Source organism: Strix aluco, chromosome 1 (genome assembly GCF_031877795.1).
Source record: "Strix aluco isolate bStrAlu1 chromosome 1, bStrAlu1.hap1, whole genome shotgun sequence".
Lineage (NCBI taxonomy): Eukaryota > Metazoa > Chordata > Aves > Strigiformes > Strigidae > Strix > Strix aluco.
The window spans coordinates 109,206,475-109,228,467 of record NC_133931.1 but is presented as its reverse complement, the minus strand read 5'-3'; the positions used below and the strand labels follow the sequence as shown (position 1 = coordinate 109,228,467).

The 21,993-nt window shown below is 41.5% G+C and overlaps 1 protein-coding gene across 2 annotated transcripts in view; it reads right to left on the bottom strand.

Annotated features, from left to right (window-relative positions):
- Positions 1-21,993, bottom strand: part of OXSR1 (oxidative stress responsive kinase 1) — a 92,301-nt gene that overhangs the window by 23,646 nt on the left and 46,662 nt on the right. For both annotated transcript variants that reach the window (XM_074830840.1, XM_074830848.1), the window contains exons 5-6: positions 11,274-11,329; positions 2,213-2,322 (exon numbers count right to left, since the gene is read on the bottom strand). In XM_074830840.1, the coding sequence (XP_074686941.1) occupies positions 2,213-2,322; positions 11,274-11,329 (166 nt within the window). The remainder of the gene's footprint in view (positions 1-2,212; positions 2,323-11,273; positions 11,330-21,993) is intronic.

Here is a 21,993-nt window from a genome sequence, read left to right as displayed (position 1 = left end):
AGGATTTTAGTTGTTTAGTGTGGGGTTTTTTTAAATTATATTATATAATCCTGGTTGCAAATGAAAGCTATTAAGTTCAAAGCTGTCTACAGCAGTACATCTTGACATCTGTCCAATACACATTAGTCACCACCCTGCAGTTCGTTTATACCAACAACATTTATTTTTCTCATCAACTTTTTTTTGGCCATAAACCTGTCAAGTGAACATACATTAAAAGACAATGCCAGGCTATCATGTATTAGCTTGCTAAAGGAACTTAGCAATGCTGAAGTAAACCAGATGGAATTGGGTCGATAATATCTACATATTGAAGGCTAACCTACAGCTACCCCTTTGTCCTTTTTCCTGGGTTGGATATAGCGGCTCAGAGTGACACCTGCTGGAAGACAGCAAGATAATATAAATGGACATTGAAGGATTGCACATCAGCATCCAAAATACTGCCTTACCATCTAATATTTGCAACGACATAGATGTGCACAGCCTTCATGGAAGTACTGGACTCCCTAGAAAATCTGCCTCCATTGGAAACCTATCTGTTGTATCGAGAACCCCTGCTTTGTCACTAAAACCTTCATTTCCCCTTTTTAGCACCCTTATCCTTAAGATGTTTTCTTCCCTGTTGTCCTGCAGATTGCAGCCACCCTAACTGCAATGAGCCTGGAGCAGCGCCGTTAGGTCCTGGCCAGCCTGCTGTGCTCTGTGCACCAGGACAGGACACAAAGGACAGAAAAGCAAGGAACAACTCTGATCTGGTTTTGGAAATACCAAATACTCTATTTTTATTTATTTTCAAATTAACATAAAAAAACCCAGAAGTATATGACAGTGAAGCAGTTCAGAAGCAAGTTCGCAAAGATGACTCCTGACTTGGGGAGTGTGTCTTGTACTCTACAGTGTTAAACTTGTACTCTGAGGAATTGCAAGAGTGCTGTAACACATTAGCCCCTCAATGCCACCATGGGGAGCCACTAAAAAGGCCAAACATTGAAAAAGCCTTTCAACAATAGTATACTTAAGCTACTCCAAAATTATCTCAATCCCTCAAGAAATTTTAGATATAGAAAAAATGCATTAACATTCTACCACTGGTTTAGCTGCATTTCATTTTATATATATATATATATAATGAAATACATGTACATATATACGGGGTCTTATTCCAGGTTCCTCCTAAGCTTCAAAATATTTTATTGTGTACAACAAGGAGAAAATTAACAAGGTGGGTTTACTTTAATAAAACAATGTTTTCCAAAAATATTTTTGTTTAAAAGATTTTTAGAAGGAAAAAAGGAAGAATGGAAAAACATTTATAGTCAGTTATATTTCTGCTTAGCACACCTGTCACAAATCAAGCCACAAGTCCAGCCCTCTTTGTCAAACTGTTTTTAAGGGGATGAGGGATAATTTTCAGAATGCTTATGGCACTGAACATCAGTGCAATGGACAGCTACTGCGAATGCCCTGTCAGGACTGTGGCATAATTTTGTTTGTGGATCTTGCTCAGAAATGGGCATGGCTATTTTACATTAAACAAAATTTCCAGGTGGCCTTTATCAGAAGTCACGCAGACAAAGGTTCTATAGTTTAGTCTAGAACTAGTGAGGGATAAAAAGTGACATATCTCCACCCAACGGGAAGGGGAAGAAGTATGACATCTTTTAGCTAGTCAAAAGAGCAGAGGTAGAAGGGGGAGAGGCAAGCATTCCCCAGCATTTACAGTCTGGATACTCACAAGCCAAGAAAAATTAAAAACCTGAATAAAATCAGCTGCATGTTATTTTACTGTAACTCCCCACTCTGACACGTTGCAATTAGCTACCCCAAATTCTCATGTTTGCAAATGCAGAAGAGCACATAACCAAGCTGTATATGTGCATATTTACCATGTGTGGAAGTATTGATATTTTACCTCACATTTATGCAAGAGGGGAGGGGCAGGTTAATCTTTATGCAACAGCTGCCCTGTCTCATCCTCACCTTAGGTAGAAGTCTGAAGAAAAGCAACAGGACAAAAATCTACTGAACTCTTAATATTCCCCAGTACAAGCCTGGCTGCAACAGGTAAATTGAAGAAAATCCTGCGGTTTTAAGAAAGCCTTACAGGATGCCAAATTATCATTTGTGCTTGAAGTAAATACAGCCATTGCTGACAATAGGGAATTCCAGGTGCAGATCAGCTCAGAGGGCACTAGGAAAAACAAATCACCTGCTCCATAACTTCTGGTGCCATCCAGCAAGGTGTGCCCACAAAGGTTTTCCTGACTTTATTTCTGGTAATGTCACCACCAGTGGCCAGAAACGCGCTAACGCCAAAGTCTGAAAAGAAAACAAAAACAGATTTTATTAAGAACACATCCCCAGCAAACTGAAGGTTTGTCCCCTCTTTCCAACCTCATGTTCCCAGCCATCTATTAAGTACTCGACCAATTACACATGAGGAGTTTCCTAATAAACGAAGAATGATCAACAGTTAGCTAAGAATGCTGGTACATGAACAGTCTGTAGTCCACCATTCAATTACTGGAGACAGCAGAGCTTTCAGCGCTGGCCAGCAGAGAGGAAAATTCCACTTTCCATTACAGCCCACTGGTCACATTACAGCACGCCCGTGCTCTCCCAGCAGTCCTGCTACTGTACAAACCTGTCTCTGACAACCAGTGCTTTATTTACATTTGTATACATACAAAACAACTGAACTTCAATTAGCATCCTATTAATATTTGCAGCAATCAAGTCAAGTTCATAAAAAGTTACTAAACTTTATAACATTTAACTGTCTTAACTGCATCCCACAGACTGGAGGTTTCAGCCCTTATTCTGGATGTTTTATTACCAGAATATGCTTTGCTTGGTAATCTTCCATTGTGGAGATGCTCAGTGCTTTAACAGGAACTTGCACTAGTTCTTGATGATACAATAGGGTTATCAAATAGGGCAGCATGTGACACTACCCAGCCCAACCATCCCAGAAGCAGCCTTGCAGACAGATATTCACACCCTGAACAGCATTATCCCCACTTGAAACATCTTTCACAAGCTGAAGGATGCTCAAGGATGCCCTGTGCACTCACCTGTAACTGTATTAAAGTAAATCACTCTTTTACATGAAAACTATGCTTTCAAAGATAACACTGATGTTTTATGCAATTAAGAATGACATGGAAAACAGGATCTGTGAACAGCAGCAGTAATGTGCAGGAACAGCAATGGAATACAGTACGTTTGTTCAGAGAACATAGCTGACATAGTTAACTGTAAACGGGTTTACTCCATGGCTTAAGGATGTTATCCTAACTGAGGAATCAACTGCAACAGAAGATCCCTCTTTACAATTTGCAAGCAACAGCATTCACGTGAGGACAGTCCCAAGCCTCCTCCTGCATCACTCCAGCAGTGCAATGAGCCCCTTCTCACCAGTCTTTCAATATTTGAGAAACACCACTGAAATTATCACTCAGAAGAATAAGATGCTGAAAGCTTCCAACTCACTTAGGTGGGAGGCTTCCAAGGACAGGAACTTAGTGCTCACTAAAATACTAGACATGGATAACTGAAAGTTGACATTAAAGAAAGTTGCATAGAAGTCACAGGGCTAAAACAAGCACTAGCAAATGCCTATCATTAGGGTTCAGCTTCTTCCAGATGTGCTGTCCTGTTCTCTTCCCCATTCCTGGAGTCACCATGCCTTCCTGCTAACTTTGAAGTTTTAGCATGTCTAGATGGATCGCTATCCCTGTCAGCACTGTAATCTGTTTTTTCTGTAAACCCACTTTTTGCAACACTGATTTTGCTTTGAGATCTTCCATGTGTGTGTCCACCATCTTTGCTTTTCTCAGAAAACTGAATGAGGTTCCTGAAAAGTTCAGTTACTTGCACTTTACTATTCATTATGAGAAGTCTCATAAGATCTATTGTTCTAAACACAAGAGAAATTAGAAGTTCTTTTAAATAAGATAATAATAATAGAAACTTGTCCAAGTGCCATCAGCATATTATTGTGATGTGCTGTATTTGAACTTGTGTATATTATCTTACCTCAAGTTTCCATGCAGTCATTTTGAGGGTAAAGGAAATGCCATTCAAAGCAAAAGCATTCCAGCAGTAAAAACACAAGTCCTTTACACAGTGCACACAGCATGCACTACATTTCACATCAAACATGGGTTTATAAATTCCAGTTGGAAATTCTACCCCTACATCTGCCATCTGAGGTCAGCAGAAAGCTTAAACAGAATTAAATTGCATTCTGTTACATGGTTGATTTGTTCAATGTTTTCCCGATCAATTTCCCTCATTTCCAGTGGGCTAAAACAAGCACAACCAGTCTGTGCTACTCTGCTGTAAGGAATGCCTTTGAAACCATCTTCTCAAATGCCATCTTACTAACTTTATCCAAGTCCCAGCTATTAAGATAAGAATGTGCCTGCTCTCAAGAAATATTTGTAAAGCAATAAAATAAAATCCCAACCACAAGTTAGGGTCCAATTCTTACTTCTGAGCAGTTGGTATGATCTGCATCTCATTCTCTCTACTGCTGTTAACTACACTCAGAAAGACTAAAACAGAGCTAGGTTATTCCAAATGAATTTAACTCTAGAAAATAGGGAACATCATGAAATTCAAGAAGTATGATAGCTCAGAAGTGTTTACATTTGTACTCCTTTGGTAGCTTGTACTTTATATTGGGTCACTACAGTGATCACTGTAAAGGACTGCATCACCAGGGAGGAATTGGAAATGTTAGGACCTTGCTTGCAATACCAGTAACCACCACTGCTGGGAATCCAACGACTGTCAGATATTCTAAAGGAGCCCAAAAATTGCAGACTTCCAGCAGTCTGCTAGCAAATAATAGTCTCCAGGATGTCTGGATGCAAGTGGTAGGATCATTATTTTTTTTAATAATTTTTCTGAAGCAATGTAGAAAAGATTCATCTCCTGGACCTGTTTCGGTGATATAAACCAAAGACTTCTTAAAAAAAACCCCCATATATATGTATCTCCAGACTCTCTTATCACAGCAAAACCAATCCAGAATGGACATGACAATTCTGCTGATGCAGGCTCTGCAGAAAATATGGGTAATTTTGTCTTATTCAATAGAAACATCATGTGTTTAAAACCACATACCCTACAAAACACTCTACAGTGGCAATGAAGTTGCAGGCTAGTGTTTGCAAAAGCATGGTATTAGGCAACAATTCCTGCTATTAAGGTATCCAAGCTGTCAAACCTGAAGACTACTTTGGCCACTCAGGAAATGCAAAAACTGAAAGGAAAATCTACTCTTACGATTCTGTGTTGCAGAAACAAAGACCCAATCTAAACAACTCAGTAACGCAAGAATGCTGTGGCAGAACCGCATCACAACAGTCACCATTTCTGCTGTATACCTCAGGAAGATACATTTCTACAGTATTGTAAGTTAGATGGTTTGATCTAAATCTAGAGGTCAGCCATTAAGAATCACCTCTCCTTTGCCATCTCATATTGTAGTATTATCTTAATTCTAAAAAGCCTAAGTCCCTGCTACTGTAGGTAGATACAAGGGAAAGACAACTGTGCATTAACTAGGAGCCAGGACCAAAGCCTACTGACATCAGAAAGGCTCCTACAGAGATGGGTGGGTTTGTTCCAAATTTCCGTGGGGGCAGAACAACAGAATAAACCAATCTTGTCTTCAAACCACTTGGAGTTGTTTTTAAACTTGGGTAGCTGAGATATTATTCCTCCTCAAGCAAAAATAAAGTATTTCAAAGACAGCACTAATTATTTTTTTCACTGGTCACCTTCCTTCTCATTCAGTTGCTCACCATCAGAAAATATCTGCAGCTGTACTTAAGTGTTTTTCTGCAAACCTTACAGCTTTTAGAGTACTGAAGATGAATAAAGCCTGGCAGGAAGAGAAGTAAGGCAATTTTGTGCTGAGAACGCAGCAGGTCATAAGACACCAGAGAAAAGGAAGATTAGTGAAGAACAAGAATCAAAAACTTCTTTCCTCTTAAAGACTATGTGGTTATACAGTGGCATTTAATCTATAAATACACACTTGTTCTCCCAAATTCTCATCTGCAAAGCTAGATCTCTATAGTCTCATATATTTCTAATCAATTCACATGCAGAACAGCAGCTTTATTGCATCAGAAGTTTAGCCTTTTTGCAATAATGTCAAGGCACATAAAAGATGTATGAAATCCCTTTGCCAAGTAAACGTAAAAATCACATCTGAGACCAAGCCCCAAAATAAAGATACACATAATACTGCACAAACTAACTTAAGGATGACAAAGTCCAGGCTGGGTGAATACACCGCCCTTGGAGAAGTTCACAAGGGGTTTCAACAACAAAATACCACAACACCTCTTGAGGAAACAGAGATATTACAAATGACACAAAGAAAAAGTTACTTCACATCATGCTGCTACAGGGGAACACTAAAACTCTCCACCAACCACAGAAAAAAAAATATTTTTGTCCCTTTTTCGAAAAGGAGAAGAGGCTCAGAGGTGTCCATGATACATCACCAGCTGCTCGAGTCAGCCCTGCAACTGGCACTTCTCCCCCCAAGCTGATTTGTGCCCTGTCCCTTGTTAAAGCAATTTCATCTCCTAGAGTTAGAGTTTCCTAAGGGAAAGTGGGGGAACGACACTGCCTGCATCATAGCTTGGTGTTTATGTAGAGCGCTATTTTAGTACAATGAATTAAGAGCAGTCAGGAACACAGTGAACCGGTGACAAGCTGGCATGGATTTGTGGAAAGTTACACAAATTCAGTTACACAAGTTTTGCCTGGCCTTAACTATCCCCATTTTATAAATAGATAACGCGAGAGGGGTTAGGCAATTTGCCCAGTATCAATTAGCAAGTCCTGAACAACTTCATGAAATCTCAATCTACTTCAACTGCTTGGCAACACAGCCTGCCCGGGACACGGCAGGCACACTGAGCACCTCTTGGAGTACACGTTAATAATCCTGACTGGTTTTAAGACCTGAAGATATCGTGCTATTGTCCTCACAACAGAAAAATCCCACACAGATGGAGGGATGTGTGCCCTTCAGCCTTCAGTAGACCCTTGCTTCTTCACATTCAATCACAGAGGGGTGGGTGACAGCATTATTTAATATCTCAGCGGATAAAATGAGAGCTTCCCTCAACCTCTTCCATCCCTTCCAAGTCTATCAAGACTCTCATTTCATTTCACAATAATTTATAGGGCCTGCACAGTTAAATAAACTGAAGAATATTAAGCTTTTCTTACTGTGAGAGATCTCTTGGTTTATGCAGCAATCGTGGTGCCGATGCAGTTTATGTTGACAAAGAGTGGTTTTACCCATGCCGCTTTTAGACTCCAGAGAATCAATGCATGCCAGGGCAAAAAGGTTTTATGATCTAACTTAAAAAAAACCAACAACAACACACCAACAAAAATAATTGCCATGGAGAGACTGAAACACAAAAGAACATGGCTATCTCAATTTACATTGCAACCACCATCAGCACTGTCCAGAACAATGGTATCTGGGAAACAGTCCTGCTCTCTCCAGAAGATAGATTAATTCAATGTGTAGGAAAATGCTTCAAACTCTGAGAAAGCAATACTCTCTGAATTGTAACAGGCTCCATAAAGCTGGTGCCAAGCCACAAGCCCAAGACAGTGCCCTTGGAAAAAAAAAAAAAAAAATATTAAGATAGAACCAAACAGCCTCAGTTTAGGTCTCACTGGTCAGCTGGATCTGTTAAAGGCAGTTTTATGCTTTGGTTCAGTGGATGCACATTTTGAAAGCAAAAGGAGCTACATAGTTAAAAATAGAGTCATGAATAAAAATACCAAGTCCCAGGACTTGGGGAGGAGTTTGAAGCTGGGTGTTTGTACAGGCCATTAGGAGAATTTTTAGAATTCCTACTTCCAACTAATACCCCCAAGCTCACAGATTTCTCCTCCTGCTTTACCTGTGTCCACCTCAGCTCACAGGTCTCCCACAGCAGCTTTCACGTCCTATGCACAGCCACCAGTTCAGAGTTACATCAGAGCCTGAGAAATGTTGGACACACCATCAAGTTGCTTTTTCTGTTCAGCTTAACAGAATTGCACAGCCCGAATTAACAAAAGGGGCTTTAGCTTTCACTGGTTAGAACTGTATAATGCTGCAGAAAAATTACTGCCATGAATTCTATACAGTGAATGTTTCCCAAGTAATTAAATTCACTCACATATCATGGATGTATAGCCCGGCAGTGGGATTTCCTCCACTGTACGGTTGAACATTTTTTTCTAAACCTTGAAGGCAGCTTCATTTTTTTCCTCAAAGGATTTCCAGTTTCAGATTTACACTTCTTATATTTACATTTAAGATTTACATTTCTTCTGAGACAAGTAACATAAATTGTGTCAAGCAGTAGGAAACACACAGAAACACAAGGTTGCAAAGGCCAAACATTGAATAAGACCTTCTTAACAACTGTTCACATGTAGTTTTGATAGAGGGATGGCAAAAGGGAAAGGAGTCGTTATAAAAGAACTGAAATCATTCTTTACTGCTACATTATTTGCATTTTTTATGTAGACCAAACCAGCCCCTTCAAGGGAGGTGGCTCATTCACTCTAACCCTCAGGCTTCATTCCACAGCTGATAAATCTTTTTTTTTTTTCCCCTTCCCTTGTGGTGTAATTTTCCAGCGAAACTTAAACATATTTGTTTCATGGGAACGCAGTGATGTCATCCAGCTGATAACTGAAGCACTCAACCATCAACAGAATTATTCATAACATGCATTAATATTATTGTCAAAGGCAAGTGCTTTGATCTTGCTGAAACCAAACTCACTTTATTAGGATTGGTTTGCTTCCAGTGTTTTTTCCTCCTCAAAAAATCCACGAGAAATTTTGCTATTTCATCCTGGGTCAGAAGGAAAGGAAGCTTAAGTGTCAGAAATTCCCACAGAAACAAAATCTCATGTTATGACCAGGTCCGGCTCTTCTCTAGTATTCAGTCATTTATTTATTTTTGTTTCTTTCAAGTCAACAGCTGCCCTCACAGAAAAAAAAAGTGATTCCTGCCACTGTGGGGAACTTGCTGACCTCAGTTGAGTTTAGTCCCTCTGCTGTGTCTCATGAAAGGTTACAGCATTAATCCTTTTGCATGTTCAATGAAAGAATTTGTGAAGAGGGAACTCTGCACATCTCGCAATGTTGCTTTCGCAGGATACGCAGAGAAATGGATTTCATCATTTAAGTGTTGCACATATAAACAACTAGTAGACAGTTCAGTCCAGGGGAACATGGACAGATTACAGACAAAATAAATCCTCTGAAATTCACACAAGACTAGTTAACCTTAAAACTACTTATCAACTCGAAATTGTTCAGCAACAAAAAAACCATGAACTGGTACCTATTACCAGTGAGCCTTAATAAAAAAAAGCCAAGCCCTGGCACCCTTGTGTAAGAGAAACACAAGCAGCTTTCTGCTAGGCTGGCAGAAACACTTGGAATAACAGGGCATTGCTCTAATGCAACAGCTATCTGCAGCCTCTCCCAGAAAATAATCTAAAGCTTCATACAATTATAAATCCAAAATGTTACATCTTGGCCCCATTATGGAAAAAAATGTAGGATTTCACTGTATAAAGTTTGCTCCTTTGAGCGTTTTAGAAGCCACTCCCTACCTTTCATCAGCTGCCACACAGGATGAATTATTTACACCCATTAAAAATAAAACGGCAGGCATTAAGAGTACTGGGAGAATTAAAAGGGAAAACAAAACAACTTCAAGTTTTAAACAGAAGTCCTGTATTTTATGTGTTATGTCCTGTAAAAGGGTGTACTGCCTTCCGCAGAGGGAGAAAAGCAACCTGTATAAAAACCAAAACTGTGCATTGCAATGTGTCCTGCCTCCTGGTGGAAAATCTACACCTTTCATTCCAAGATGCAAATACAGGCATAGATACACATAGCGTGCACCTCTCAGCACTACACAATGCAACACGCACTTCTGCTTGACACTGTGCCTCCACCAGCAGGACAGGGCCCTAAGAAAAAAAGAGACCTTACCACAAACAGATATTGCTTTTTCCAGTTAAATACGGGACTGAGAAAGTTTAACATGTACAAGGATGTTTGCTGAGATAGCAGAACCAGATGCGAGCTCTGCCCTCCAGCTAGAGATGCCACAAAGACTGGAAAAGCACCACAAGATTCATGGGAAGAGCACAGTCCTGAGGGAAAGGACAGTTGGAGAGGGATCGTACTCGGGAGAAGAAAACAGAACCTGGAAAGAAGAGGAAAAACAAGTCTCACAGGTTCTAAATATACTCTCTGAAAATTTTGTCTTAATAGTCTACAATAGTAATAATTCTTGATTTCTGAAGAGTGAAGTCTGTAGGAACAGGTATGAAATAAAAGACCAGAATCGCAGCACTGGGGGAGAAAACCAAACTCAAAACAAAAACACACCACACACCACCCTTTTTCCACAGACACAATCCATCCACACCAAGGACTGTTTCCAACATACCCATGTTGATGCAGTTCATGACAGCAGTGACTACAACAGACATCTCCTCCAGGCACATTTGTATTAGCTACAGCAACTGCCTTAACAGTTTTCCCTACCCTATCCCTCAGCTTGCATGACTGTTCCCAAGATTTTCAGTTCACCCCAGTCTGGGCTGGGTTCGGGCAGTCGGTTAAACATGCACTCTGCCACTTGCTTCAGCTGAAGTGGACTAGGGAGGTTCCACATGAGCAGTTTGACCAGCAGATCTTTCATTAAGGCAAAGTTGCAAGTGACTTTTACAATCAGACATACCAATTTCCTTCTGATGAATCTATCCACTGTTCACCACAGTCCTTTTGAAAACCACCTTACACACTGATGACAAATCAGTGGTCTGTGCAGTCCACTTCCAAGCCTATGAACTTGCTGTTTTAAAAATCTGACTAGCTTATGCCAAGAATTTTATCTAATCTATTGATTCTGAGGATTTAACAGTCAAAGGATTTATTCATGCTGACTGCCATTATTCCGAAGAACAGTATTTTAAGATAACAAGACATAATAAGCTCTGGGGGGGGGGGTTTGTTGGTTTGGTTTGTGGTTTGTTTATTGTCAGGTTTTTTGGTGGTGTTGGCATTGTTCATTTGTTTTAAGAAGTGTGGGACTTCTTGAAGCTAACATTTTATGTATGTTTCTTGTTGATCATTAAACCATCTCTTTGGATACACAGTTGCGCTTAAAGTTTATGCAAAGCTACCAGGAAAGTTACCTGCGATTTGCACTGAGCCATCTTCTCCAAGAAGAATATTTCCTGCTTTCACATCCCTGCAGAAAAATAAAGCAATAATAAGTGGAAGTCATTACATCTTTCCTTCAATCAACAAAAATATATTAAAAGGTTATTACTTCTTACATTTTTTTTCTTGCATTAGCACTTCCTGCTTCCAATCATGCAGAAACAGTAGGGACTTAACACCAATTGTAACTTCAGTAGACAGACACTAAGTGGTATTTGTATGATTTATAGCTAGTAGTATTTTAAGTACTATGCACAGAAAAAAAAGAGTTGAAAACTTCTTGGAAGGTACCTGCAAAACCACAAGGAACGTGGTTTGTTCCAGGTTCTTAAGTTAGCTAAAAATGTGAAAACAGAACCTAGCACTGGTCTGATGCTCATGTACCCTTTTAGGGGGGAAGGCTTCAAGAGACAGTGAGTTGCTCTAGTCTCACTACCACTGAATGCACCCTATTCTTTCTCAGCCCCAAGTCTCTCTGCTCTCCAACCCTGGAGGAGTTCACGTGCTTCCTCAGGAAATCAGTTTAGCCCCATACATTGGTGAAAAAGCAGACAGAAGAAAAATGTTGTTTGCTCATGGCTTAATGAACTGAGTCACATTACTAAGGGTCAGGTGAGCAGAGCTGGTACAACAGAGACAGTGAGAGTGGGAAAGCAGGGCCACTCCACTATCCTGTGAAGTCTCAACTTTAGTGAAAAAGTCTCCCTGATTAATTTTTTTTTTTTTTCAACCAAAGTCAATGAATGCACAAGAACATCCAAGCATGTGCTATGGAAGTTATTATACTATCCCCTTTCTACCCCAAAACAACCTCTGGTTTGTTAGGTTAACAGCAGTACTTCTCCATCCTTGAGGGAATGCTACTTCCACACCAAATATGCTTTAAAGTTTTACAGCTTATTTTCTCACGCTGCTCCCCACACAAAGCCAAGAGAAGCACCTTTATAGCTGATACCCATGTTCACCAGCATGGCTGCTAAGCTTGCACTGGCTTGGAAACTATGCAGACCCAGAGCACATGCAGGTGCTGGTTCAAAAAAGGCTGCAAGCAAAGCAACTGTCTGGGGAGTGGATGCCAGTGAACAGATAGCAATTCACAACACTCCTCACCTTAATGACAACCACCTGCATGGAAGAGAAACAAAAAAAAGGAAGAAAACACCCAAACCCAAAACAAGCAGATTCTCCCTTGACTGCCTTCTGCAAATGCTCCAAATCCTTTCACACACACACAAAAAAGTCAAAAGCTATTTTTTTTTCCTCTCCTCCCTCATGCATCATGAGAACAGAACTGGCATGATGGCCTGGCCAAAGAGCCCCAGTCAGGCCCTGGAAGTCTCTTCCTTCCGGCCTTTGCTCTTCTGAAGAACAGCCTGGGCCGTTGCCAGTTCCAGGCCAGGATAATTTTAAACACATCCTCTCCAGCATTAACATTTGTTAGATTGTTCCCAGTACCAGTCTAAGACACTGGCATGGCAAGGCTTTCCCCCAGCATGCAGCAGAACAAAAATAAACAAAGACTGTCCATAAGACAGTCCCACTAAAGATTACTTTATCAGCAAATCGCATCTGACAGCAGCCTTTAGCCTTCAAACAAGTATTTCAAGTCCTGCCAAATGTACACCTCTTGCTAGCAGTGACCATCTTGGAGACTAATCCCTGTTTGAAGAACAAGCGTTAAAAGCAAGTACAGGAAAATACTTATTTGCTTTAATGATCTAGAACACTTGGATAGATCTACATGGAAACACTGAAGCTGTATGGCAAGACAGCCTTGAGAAGCTGACTTAATAGCAGAATGGGTTTCAAAGCAGTAAGAAGCTGTGACAGTGACAAATGACAAATGTAAAACAATCAATGCCAGTCAGCTCCAGTCCTGCACATTTTAAATTGTCCAAATCTGTGAACTTCTGTTTAGGGCTGAGTCAGCTTTCCCTCCAAGAATCATTATTTTGTTTTATTCCTGCAATTAACAGCTGCAGCCATTGCAGACAAGAAAGCATAAGCACTGCCCTGTATGGAGACTCTTAAGCAGACAAAAGGGACCTGAAGGGATTAAATACATTAAGTGTGTAGCTGTGCTACCGGCCCTTAGCATCCATTGGCCAAATCCAATACAATTGGAGTTGTAGAGAGTTAACTGCCATGAGAGATATAAAACCTGACTAACGTCTACACTCCCACAAAGGGTTCATGGTCGTAGCAGTGAGGGAATAGAAAAGCTCCTTGCCAATATTTAGGTAGAAGATGTCTTTGGGATCCAACCCCACGAGCACATGGAGCCATGAGAGCACAGTGTCCAAGTCTGCTGCTTCCTACGAAAGGAGTTGGCTCATATGGCATGAAATATGCTTGGCACTGGCGCAGCCATCTCCAGGAATCTCCCCTCACACCAGCACTAATTCAGAGGGAACAGAGGGTGTTCAGGAAACTCTCCAATCCTACTGGAAATGTTTATCCAGACAGTCACTTCTCCTGTGACAGCCAGGATGCATGACGCCCTTTCAAAGTTGCCTGCCAGGTCCAGGTTATGGGGAAAGGAATAGCATGCACTGAGGTTGCCTGTTGAAGTTATTGTTCCTCTTACTGAAGATGGGCACAAGTAACAGTAACTTCCTCTTCCATCTGTACTCCATGGCAGCCCAGGATGCTGGAACATTTGCCTAGTAAGCTGGGCCATGCGGTATTGTACAGCCTTTCCAAAATTCCCCTGCCGTCACGACAGCATGAGCAGCTCACCAAGCCCCTGAAGCAGACCACACTCAGCAATCAAAGAAGCGCCAGAGAAGTTTTTAAGCAGAACTAAAGATGAAGTATCAACCATTGTGCGCTTCAGAGTCCAAAAAAATCCAGGCAGGTTGCACTGACATAGCAACAGCAGCCAAAAAGCAGCACATATTCAATACCACCAGACGATCCTACTGTAAGAGAGCAAGCTGGACAGGCTTGGAGAGCAAAGAGTAGTGAAACAAGCACTCAGAGTGAATCCCACGGGGAAGAAAAGAGCCAAAGGACGCCAGTCCCTTAACACCCTCCAATGCAGAGGCTTGTTTTAGCTTCAGCTTGGATTAATTAAAATTTACATATTTTCTCATTAGAAACAAAAGTCAGTAAATATGGTGCTTCAAGTTGGTTCAAGAAATTAAAACAAGTTGACAATCAGAAATCCAGGAGGCCAACAACAGCCACTGCCAAATATCCAAGTCAAGCTGCAGAATTAAATCGCCACTTGATATGGCATTTCCTCCTGGTAACCAACCTGCAGAAAAGGCCATTACTCACCCCAGCATGGTATAATCCACCCTGGAGCAGCAAAACAGATTGGCAGCAAGCTGTCTGGGGACACCAACTCCTTTTTGGAGTTACTGTACCATATAGGCAACTTCCAGCTTTCCCATTCCTCACCCCAGTGTACTGGCATCGCATCACCCACTGCAACAGCAACGAGTGAACATCAAGCAGCAGTAACACTGGGTGAACAGATGCCTTTCTTTAGCATATACTGCTGTCACCAGCAGTATCTTCAAAACTAAGGCCTCCTTTAAAACCATCTTTAAGATTAAATAATTGCATTTAAAGCAATGGGGTGGGGGAGAGAGTAACAGTGCTTTCCTGTTTATTCTCATAAGGAGATGCTTATAAATTTGCAAGCTGAATGGCGAGAAGTTGGTTACTCCAGGATACAGTTATTGCCAAGTATAACAATTTGAAGGTACTTCCTATTAAATGTGGTAATGACCATATCCTAGGCTGATACACTTGGAATATATGGTGTGCCTCTGGCATAATTACTATACTGGAAATAGGAAGCAGCTTTAGGCTGTAGCATAAACAGTAATTATATCGCATTTTAAATGAAGTTACAGAAGGCTGGAGTAAACTCTTTCGTGACTGTAGCTTAACAAATGCTACCATAGTTTGGACGTTCCCACTCTGTAACTGTCATCTTCTTCTCTAAAGCCTCCAAGTCCCCTTCCGCAAAATATCGATTATGTTTTTATTTACCTCATACTTCACAAACAGAGTGGGAAGAGGGTTTGGACTCACTCCAGTGCAAAGCTGGATTCTCAACATCAGCCTTGAAATGTTTTGCAGCAGGGCAGAAGTCCCTCCTCTTCTGCATTCCAAACTGGTTTAGCGTTTTGTTGCCCTGGGAAGCTAACGTACCAGTTACATCACATTAATGCCTCCAGGTTAGGGCTGGGCCATAGGCATTAGATGCTACATAACCAAAACTGATCTCCAATACAACAAAATTACAACCAAGCACCCAGCTACAGGAGACTTGGGAGCACAGGCAGGCAATGAGATGGATGCTCCCCAGTTTCAAGTGTAGTGTTCCCACACACCGCATAATTTTTCAACAGGGCAGGGGGGAACTACAGGAACTGTATCCTAATAGCTTGTTCCCACTGTAAAAAGCCTGCACAAGTCCTTAAAATCCTGCTAAATTATCAGATCTGCCCTCACCCACAGCCCTCAATCCTTAGCACCACCATATAGTAGTGGTTGTTGCAGTGACAACATTAAGGGAAAAAGTAAGACTTGCTGGTCCATAATGGAGAGCAGCGTTATCAATAACTAGGCTACACCTCTGCTATCCTGGCATATGCAATAAAACTTCATATTGCAGACTTAAAAGAACTGTCGTTTGCAAGAAAAGCAATGAAGCATGTTAAGTTCTTGATTTTTAAACAAGTCTCTTAATATTGTTTGGAAATCAGAAAGAATTCACTTGGCTTGTGTTCAGAAGTCTACATCGGGAGCAATAGCTAGGACAATTTGTTAAGGCCACTTCAACCGCGATACAAGTGACCTGAGCAAAGAGTGGCATCCCAGGACTTCTGTAGCCTAGCACTGAGAAAACGGTCACATGAAGGGGGAAATGGAGATAAGCCCTGTTTATTATGCCTTTGCTTCCAACCTGCTCACATGTGCCTTTAGGATGCAATGCTGGCTGTCAGCACAGCCATGAGTCATCTGCCCATTAGATGGAATTTACATTAACTGTAACAATAAGTTTTCATGGACTGAACTCTATAGTGCATAATTTGGCATGAAGGAGTGGTTGGTCCTGCCAAGTTTCATTTAAAAAAAAGAGAGCGTGCAAGCTACAAGAATTCCTATTTTCTGTTAATGGTAATGAGTAATTCAAAATATTTATACTGAATGCAACCAATTGCTGGAGTTAACAATTGTTCTGAATAATTTTCAAAATATTTCCAGGACAATGTCTCTACATACAGTTAAGTGTGAAGCAATTTGTGACATTATATACCAAATGAGCACCGTTCATTCTCTACTATCAAACATTATTCTCCCATCAATGATATGCTGTTACCTATGTCACCTCTTCCCTTTGCCTTATAAACCAAGGTATAAAAAGCTTACTATAGGCAAGAGCTTTACCATTTGAGATAGAGCTGCAAAACAGAAACTAGGCTGGAGAGTGCAAGCAGAGCAGTATTTTTACACCCTCAAATGTCAGCACATTCAGCACTAATGTGGGAGAAGGCATCCAAGACAACTGTATTAGAAGTGCTGTACATTAGCATGCTCCCTGTTCCTGATCAGAAGAGCTGTGTGTACTAACATTTTCATGCCACAGGGTTGAGCCTGAAGTCCCAAACTCTTGGGCAAGATGCAATTACTGTCTGTTACAGTGCTGTACTTAACTCTGCAGAGCTGGACTCGGGAACATCTCCCAAAGCTTGAAGGTCTTCCAGCAGCAGAGAGCTGGCAAAGCAGCTTCTATACTCCTCTTTCCAGACTCCCTGCTGAGGCAGGCATAAGCAGGGGAAGAGATGGCCAAGTCCACAGCTTGTTTCATCCCTGCTCATCCACAGCCCTCTCAGCAGGCCCTTGCAGCCACTGGCAGCCAGGACCAGCGGCAGCAGCCAGGCTGCTATAAATTACAGTGGGGGACCAGCCCAGTGACACGCTTTATTCCTCAGGATCAGGGAAGCACAGCGACTGCTTCTACCCTCTCCTCTGAGCTGCTCTGCCAGCTGCTGGGCCATGGTGAAAGATCAGGGCCTCAATGAAGGGGCTAAATGCCAGCAGCACAAGGCAACTCATGATTTACTCCAAACCTCGTAAATGGCAGAGGCATTTTTAAAGCCCCAATTTCATGGGTAGGTAGGTAGAAATCTTTAAAGGCTTATTATTTTAATGTCTGAAGAAAGTTAAATAAATAAGCCAGTGATATCAGGAATTTTAAAAAGTTCTTTTTGGTTCTTTTAAGCAGTGTAAAGCAAAGCTTTGAAAGGAAGAAGTGACTGACAAGACTGATTTTGCAGAGGGGTGTGTAGACAAAGTCTACTGGAAAGGATTGTCAGCTTCCAACAAGACGAGCTATACAAGTACATCGAGCACTTGTTTTCCCTGTGCGCTACCCTTAACATCCAGGCAGATCACACTCAGTGCAGTGAAGAGACCTCTTGGGAGAGATAACTGCATCCACTCTCCTGGCACAGGTAAACAGAAACCTGAGTAAGGGCTCCGTGACAAATGAATCTCCCATTGTACTTTATTTTAGCTAAAGCATTAAACACCTTTCAGAGTATCCACGATGCACTTACTAGGTACAATTCTTCCTGATTTTTTGCCCTCCAATGCTGCAGAAGTGGACTGCTGCTTTAAGTACAGGGTTTGGGGTCCAAATCTGATTCATTTTAGAATAAGTCAGTATGTCAGCTCAGACAGCGGAGGGTTCACTAAAGAAAGCTGCAGGAGATCCTCCTGAAATTCAGTCATCTTAGTTATCCGAATAGCTCCAGGGGCTGGTAAGATGCTGAGGCAGTGAAGAAAGAGTTGCAGACCTCGGGCTAACTCAGTGCAAGACAGCAAGCGGTGTGTCACATCACTTACTGCGTTCCTGTCACAGAGTCACTGTTACCACAGCACCTGCAACTTTCCTTTATCTCTGCAAATTGTGTCCAGCTTATGCTTTTTGTTCCTCTGCCAACTTCATCTTTGATGGTTTTGCACTCTCATTAATTCCTTCTCTTCCCAAGTGTTTACAAGCCTGACAATGGTTAAAGGGAGGTGCAATTCAGTGACAGATCCTGTCTGCCTTGCACTTTACATCTCATTCATCACCACGCCTCCAGACCAGTATCAGTGCTCAAGTAAACCTCAACTGCGTATCAGTGTGCAGGAAGTTGCTCCAGCTAAAGCCAAAACCTTAAAAACCAGTTTTCAGACAGTTGAGCTCCTTCAGCCAGATAATAAAGTGCTACGAATATTAGACCTAGCCCTATCTCCCAATATGAAGACGGTCTAATCGTACCAACCCTCACAGCCCCACTTCTTCCTCCTATAAAACAGGTTGTTGCTTCACAGATTCACCCCAATGCTCATCACTGTTGTAATTTCAGCCTATGGCAAGGAGGATTTGCCAAGCAGCTAAGGCTTCTGACAAGCTTCAGCCATTCAGCAGTCAATGCAGGAGAGAAGCTACGTCTCCGACTTTATACACCACTTCTTAAAGTTTCCCCTATTCAGTCAGAACTTCAGTTTCTTCTTGTATCCTCCGTAAAGGATGGAGCCCAGCAGGCTTTAAAATCAAGTTTTTGTACCATTGAACAGCAGCTAAAAATGCATCATGATTTCTTCCACAAATTCATCTATTCAGCCCTTCCATTTCCTGATCCTACTTCCTAAGGACTGCAGTGGGGACAAGGCACAAAGCTCCTTTAACAGCTGCTGCATGAAAAGCAACACACACAGCAAGTTGGGGAGTCACAAGGTCTGCCTCCTACCCCTGGAGGCCCAGATATTTTTGGGAGGCCCTGCCTTAGTCATTGGTAACAGAGGAAAATAGTCAAGTTATAACATGGCCTTATTTCAATCTTTCATGTCAAATTATTTAACATGCAAGGAGGTCGGCATGCTTCATGTGGCAATACTAGTGAAGCACGCCACCGTGCTACAGTTATCTCCTGCATGCTAACACATGTTCCTATTGTGCTCAGAAATAGGAATTTCCCCAAAACTACCACATGCAGATCATCCCAGTTTGAGTACAAGATGGATCAGGTAGCAAAAGAAACAGGAAAGCCAGTGATTCACACACCTCCTTGCCTTGACCCTGCTATGATGGAGAGATGAAAATTCATTCCAGTAAACACATAATCAACTTGGATTAAATAAGGACCAAAAATTTTGATATAGGAGAGCTCAAAAAGGTCTTAATTTCCAAAAGGCTCAAGCACCCCTGTTCTGAAGAAGCAGTATGTATATCTATACACACACAAGGTCCAAGGCATTCCCCATTCCAAGGCAAGAGCTGGCCATATCTACAAAGCCACCCACAGCTCTTGCTCAGCAATGTTTGCAACATGATACAGAAGGAGAAATTCAAGACAACCAGGGCTCATAAGAGACTTGCCAGCTCGACTTCCTTCTCCAAAATCTAGAAGACGACAGTTTTAAGCATGGCCAGCATAGGAAGAAGAGAGAAGATCTCCTTATTTCATCCAGCTATTCCTATAAAAATGGAGAAAGCAGTTATAAAATTGGGTATCTGGACAGTGGAAACAGTCCTCCTGGCATACCCAGCCTAACTTGGTGATGCTTTCCAGGCCGCCATGAAATGATAGATTTCTCTGTGGTAGTTCCCTATTTGTTGTCCTAAACGCACGTGGGTTTTGTCTCACTTTTGTTCTTGAAACTATTAAGATTTACTTTTTAATGTTAAAGTTTTGTAAGAACTCTGCAAGACAGGATATAATTTGATTTAATAAACATGCAAAAGTAATTTCTGATGCAGCCTCACAAAATTTTCAAGTGTGCTTAATATGTTACCACACAAATTTAGCAAGTGACCTTTTTCTCATGCTTTAGCATAAGACATGAATGAAGAGACTGCAGTGGCCTGAATAAATGTTTAAAGCATCTCCACATATGCAGCTCTTAGGACCTATGAAGGCCAGAAAATCTGCTGCATTACAACAGGGGACAATATTCAAAACCATCTTTTTTGAAGGGGGTTATTCACTGCATGCATCACAGTAGAAACAATGAACAGGATGAACACAGTGATTTTAAACAATTACTGCTGGAGAGATGTGGCAAGAGCCTATATACTGGGTGATCTAGTTCCAGTAATCTATACCAGATAAAAGCAGTGACATGAGAAGGATGTCACAAACAGAGTGGTTGTACGTACGTGTGAATGGCACTTGGTTTCTTCAAAGTCGAAAGGTAAGAGAGTCTGTTACGTTTTCAACTGTTAAAATTAATGCTGCAGACAGTGAATGAAGATTACTCCCCCTGGAAACACATCAAATCCAAATACTCCTGACAACTCCGGAGTTGCTAGAAACCGTATTAGTTGAGTGTGCAACTCAGTCATGGATCACTGACCAAAACCTGTCAACTGCTGTTGAACCTTTTGGAGATCACCCCGACCTCTATTCTCCTGCTCTTTTCTGATATATTTCCTGCATCTCATCCCCATGTAACAAAGAGGGGAGAAAAACCTAAAAACTCACCTCCCTTTTAATGCAGTGCATAGTAGTTGTACCAAGAAGCTGTTTTTCCCTTGGACTAAATCCAAGTTACTGTAACTGCAGGACACCCTGTGTCACAGTCCAGAGGCAGCATCTGGGTCTGAGGGGAATGATGCGGGGACAGACACCTGAACACAACAGTCATACAGCAAGCACTCAGCTTTAGGCATCATCCTGCAAGCCGCTACATGGACCCTCGTAACACGCAGGGCCCCTGAAGGTTGGGGCACTGACATTAGCCTGGAGTCACTGCAGGGCCCCCAGCACTCTTGTGCTTTCATCAACAGTGATATTTACCATCAGAGTTTTAATTGCCAGGCTTTTAGGCTTCAGAGCAGAGACTGTCTTTATCCACTTCGAGGAAAACTGTCTCCACAGGAGCTATTGTTTCTGGCTGTCTGCAGATTTGGGATTTACATCTGGTTTGTATTTTCTCTCTGCAACCACAGGGAAACTATTTTTTTAAAAAAACAATGAATTTCTGGATGATGCAGTGGAAGAAACAGCCACTAGGAGAACATGCTGGTTTGCCAAACCACCACAATACGTGACAGTATGACTGCCGTGTACAGAGAGTGGACATTCGGTGGTCCTTGTGTTCTTGACGCTGCACAGCAAAGTGTTTATTTGGGGGAACAAATCACCCAGTACAATCAAGACACCCAAGAGTAACATTTCAATTGTTCTGGCTACCGAACTGTTTACAAATTAAAGCTTTAAAATTTATATTAACAACTACCTCTAAAGGTTATTTCTGCCCATCCCTTACTATAAAGGAGACCAAAGTACACTAAATATAAAATTCCACTTCCCACAGCTGAGCAATAGCTAGCTTTCAAATTACTAGTGTCCTGACTTAAAAATCAAACTGGCAATTAGAGGTGAAATGCTCCACATCCCGTTATCCATTCCTCAGTCCTCCCCTACCAAACTTCAGTTCCAATACACACTCCCCAAAACAAGATTATAGCACTGTGGAGAGTAGGGCTGTGAAGTTCTCCTACAGTATTGCTACAGAAACAAAAAATTACAGTATTTCCGTCATCAAAATAATCAGAGGCATACTGGAATCCAGTTTAACCACAATACCTGCCAGCACAGCTATCAATGCATTAATCATCTACATGTGAATTATGCTTGAATCCTGTAGGACAGCTGAGTTCTGCCAAAATATATC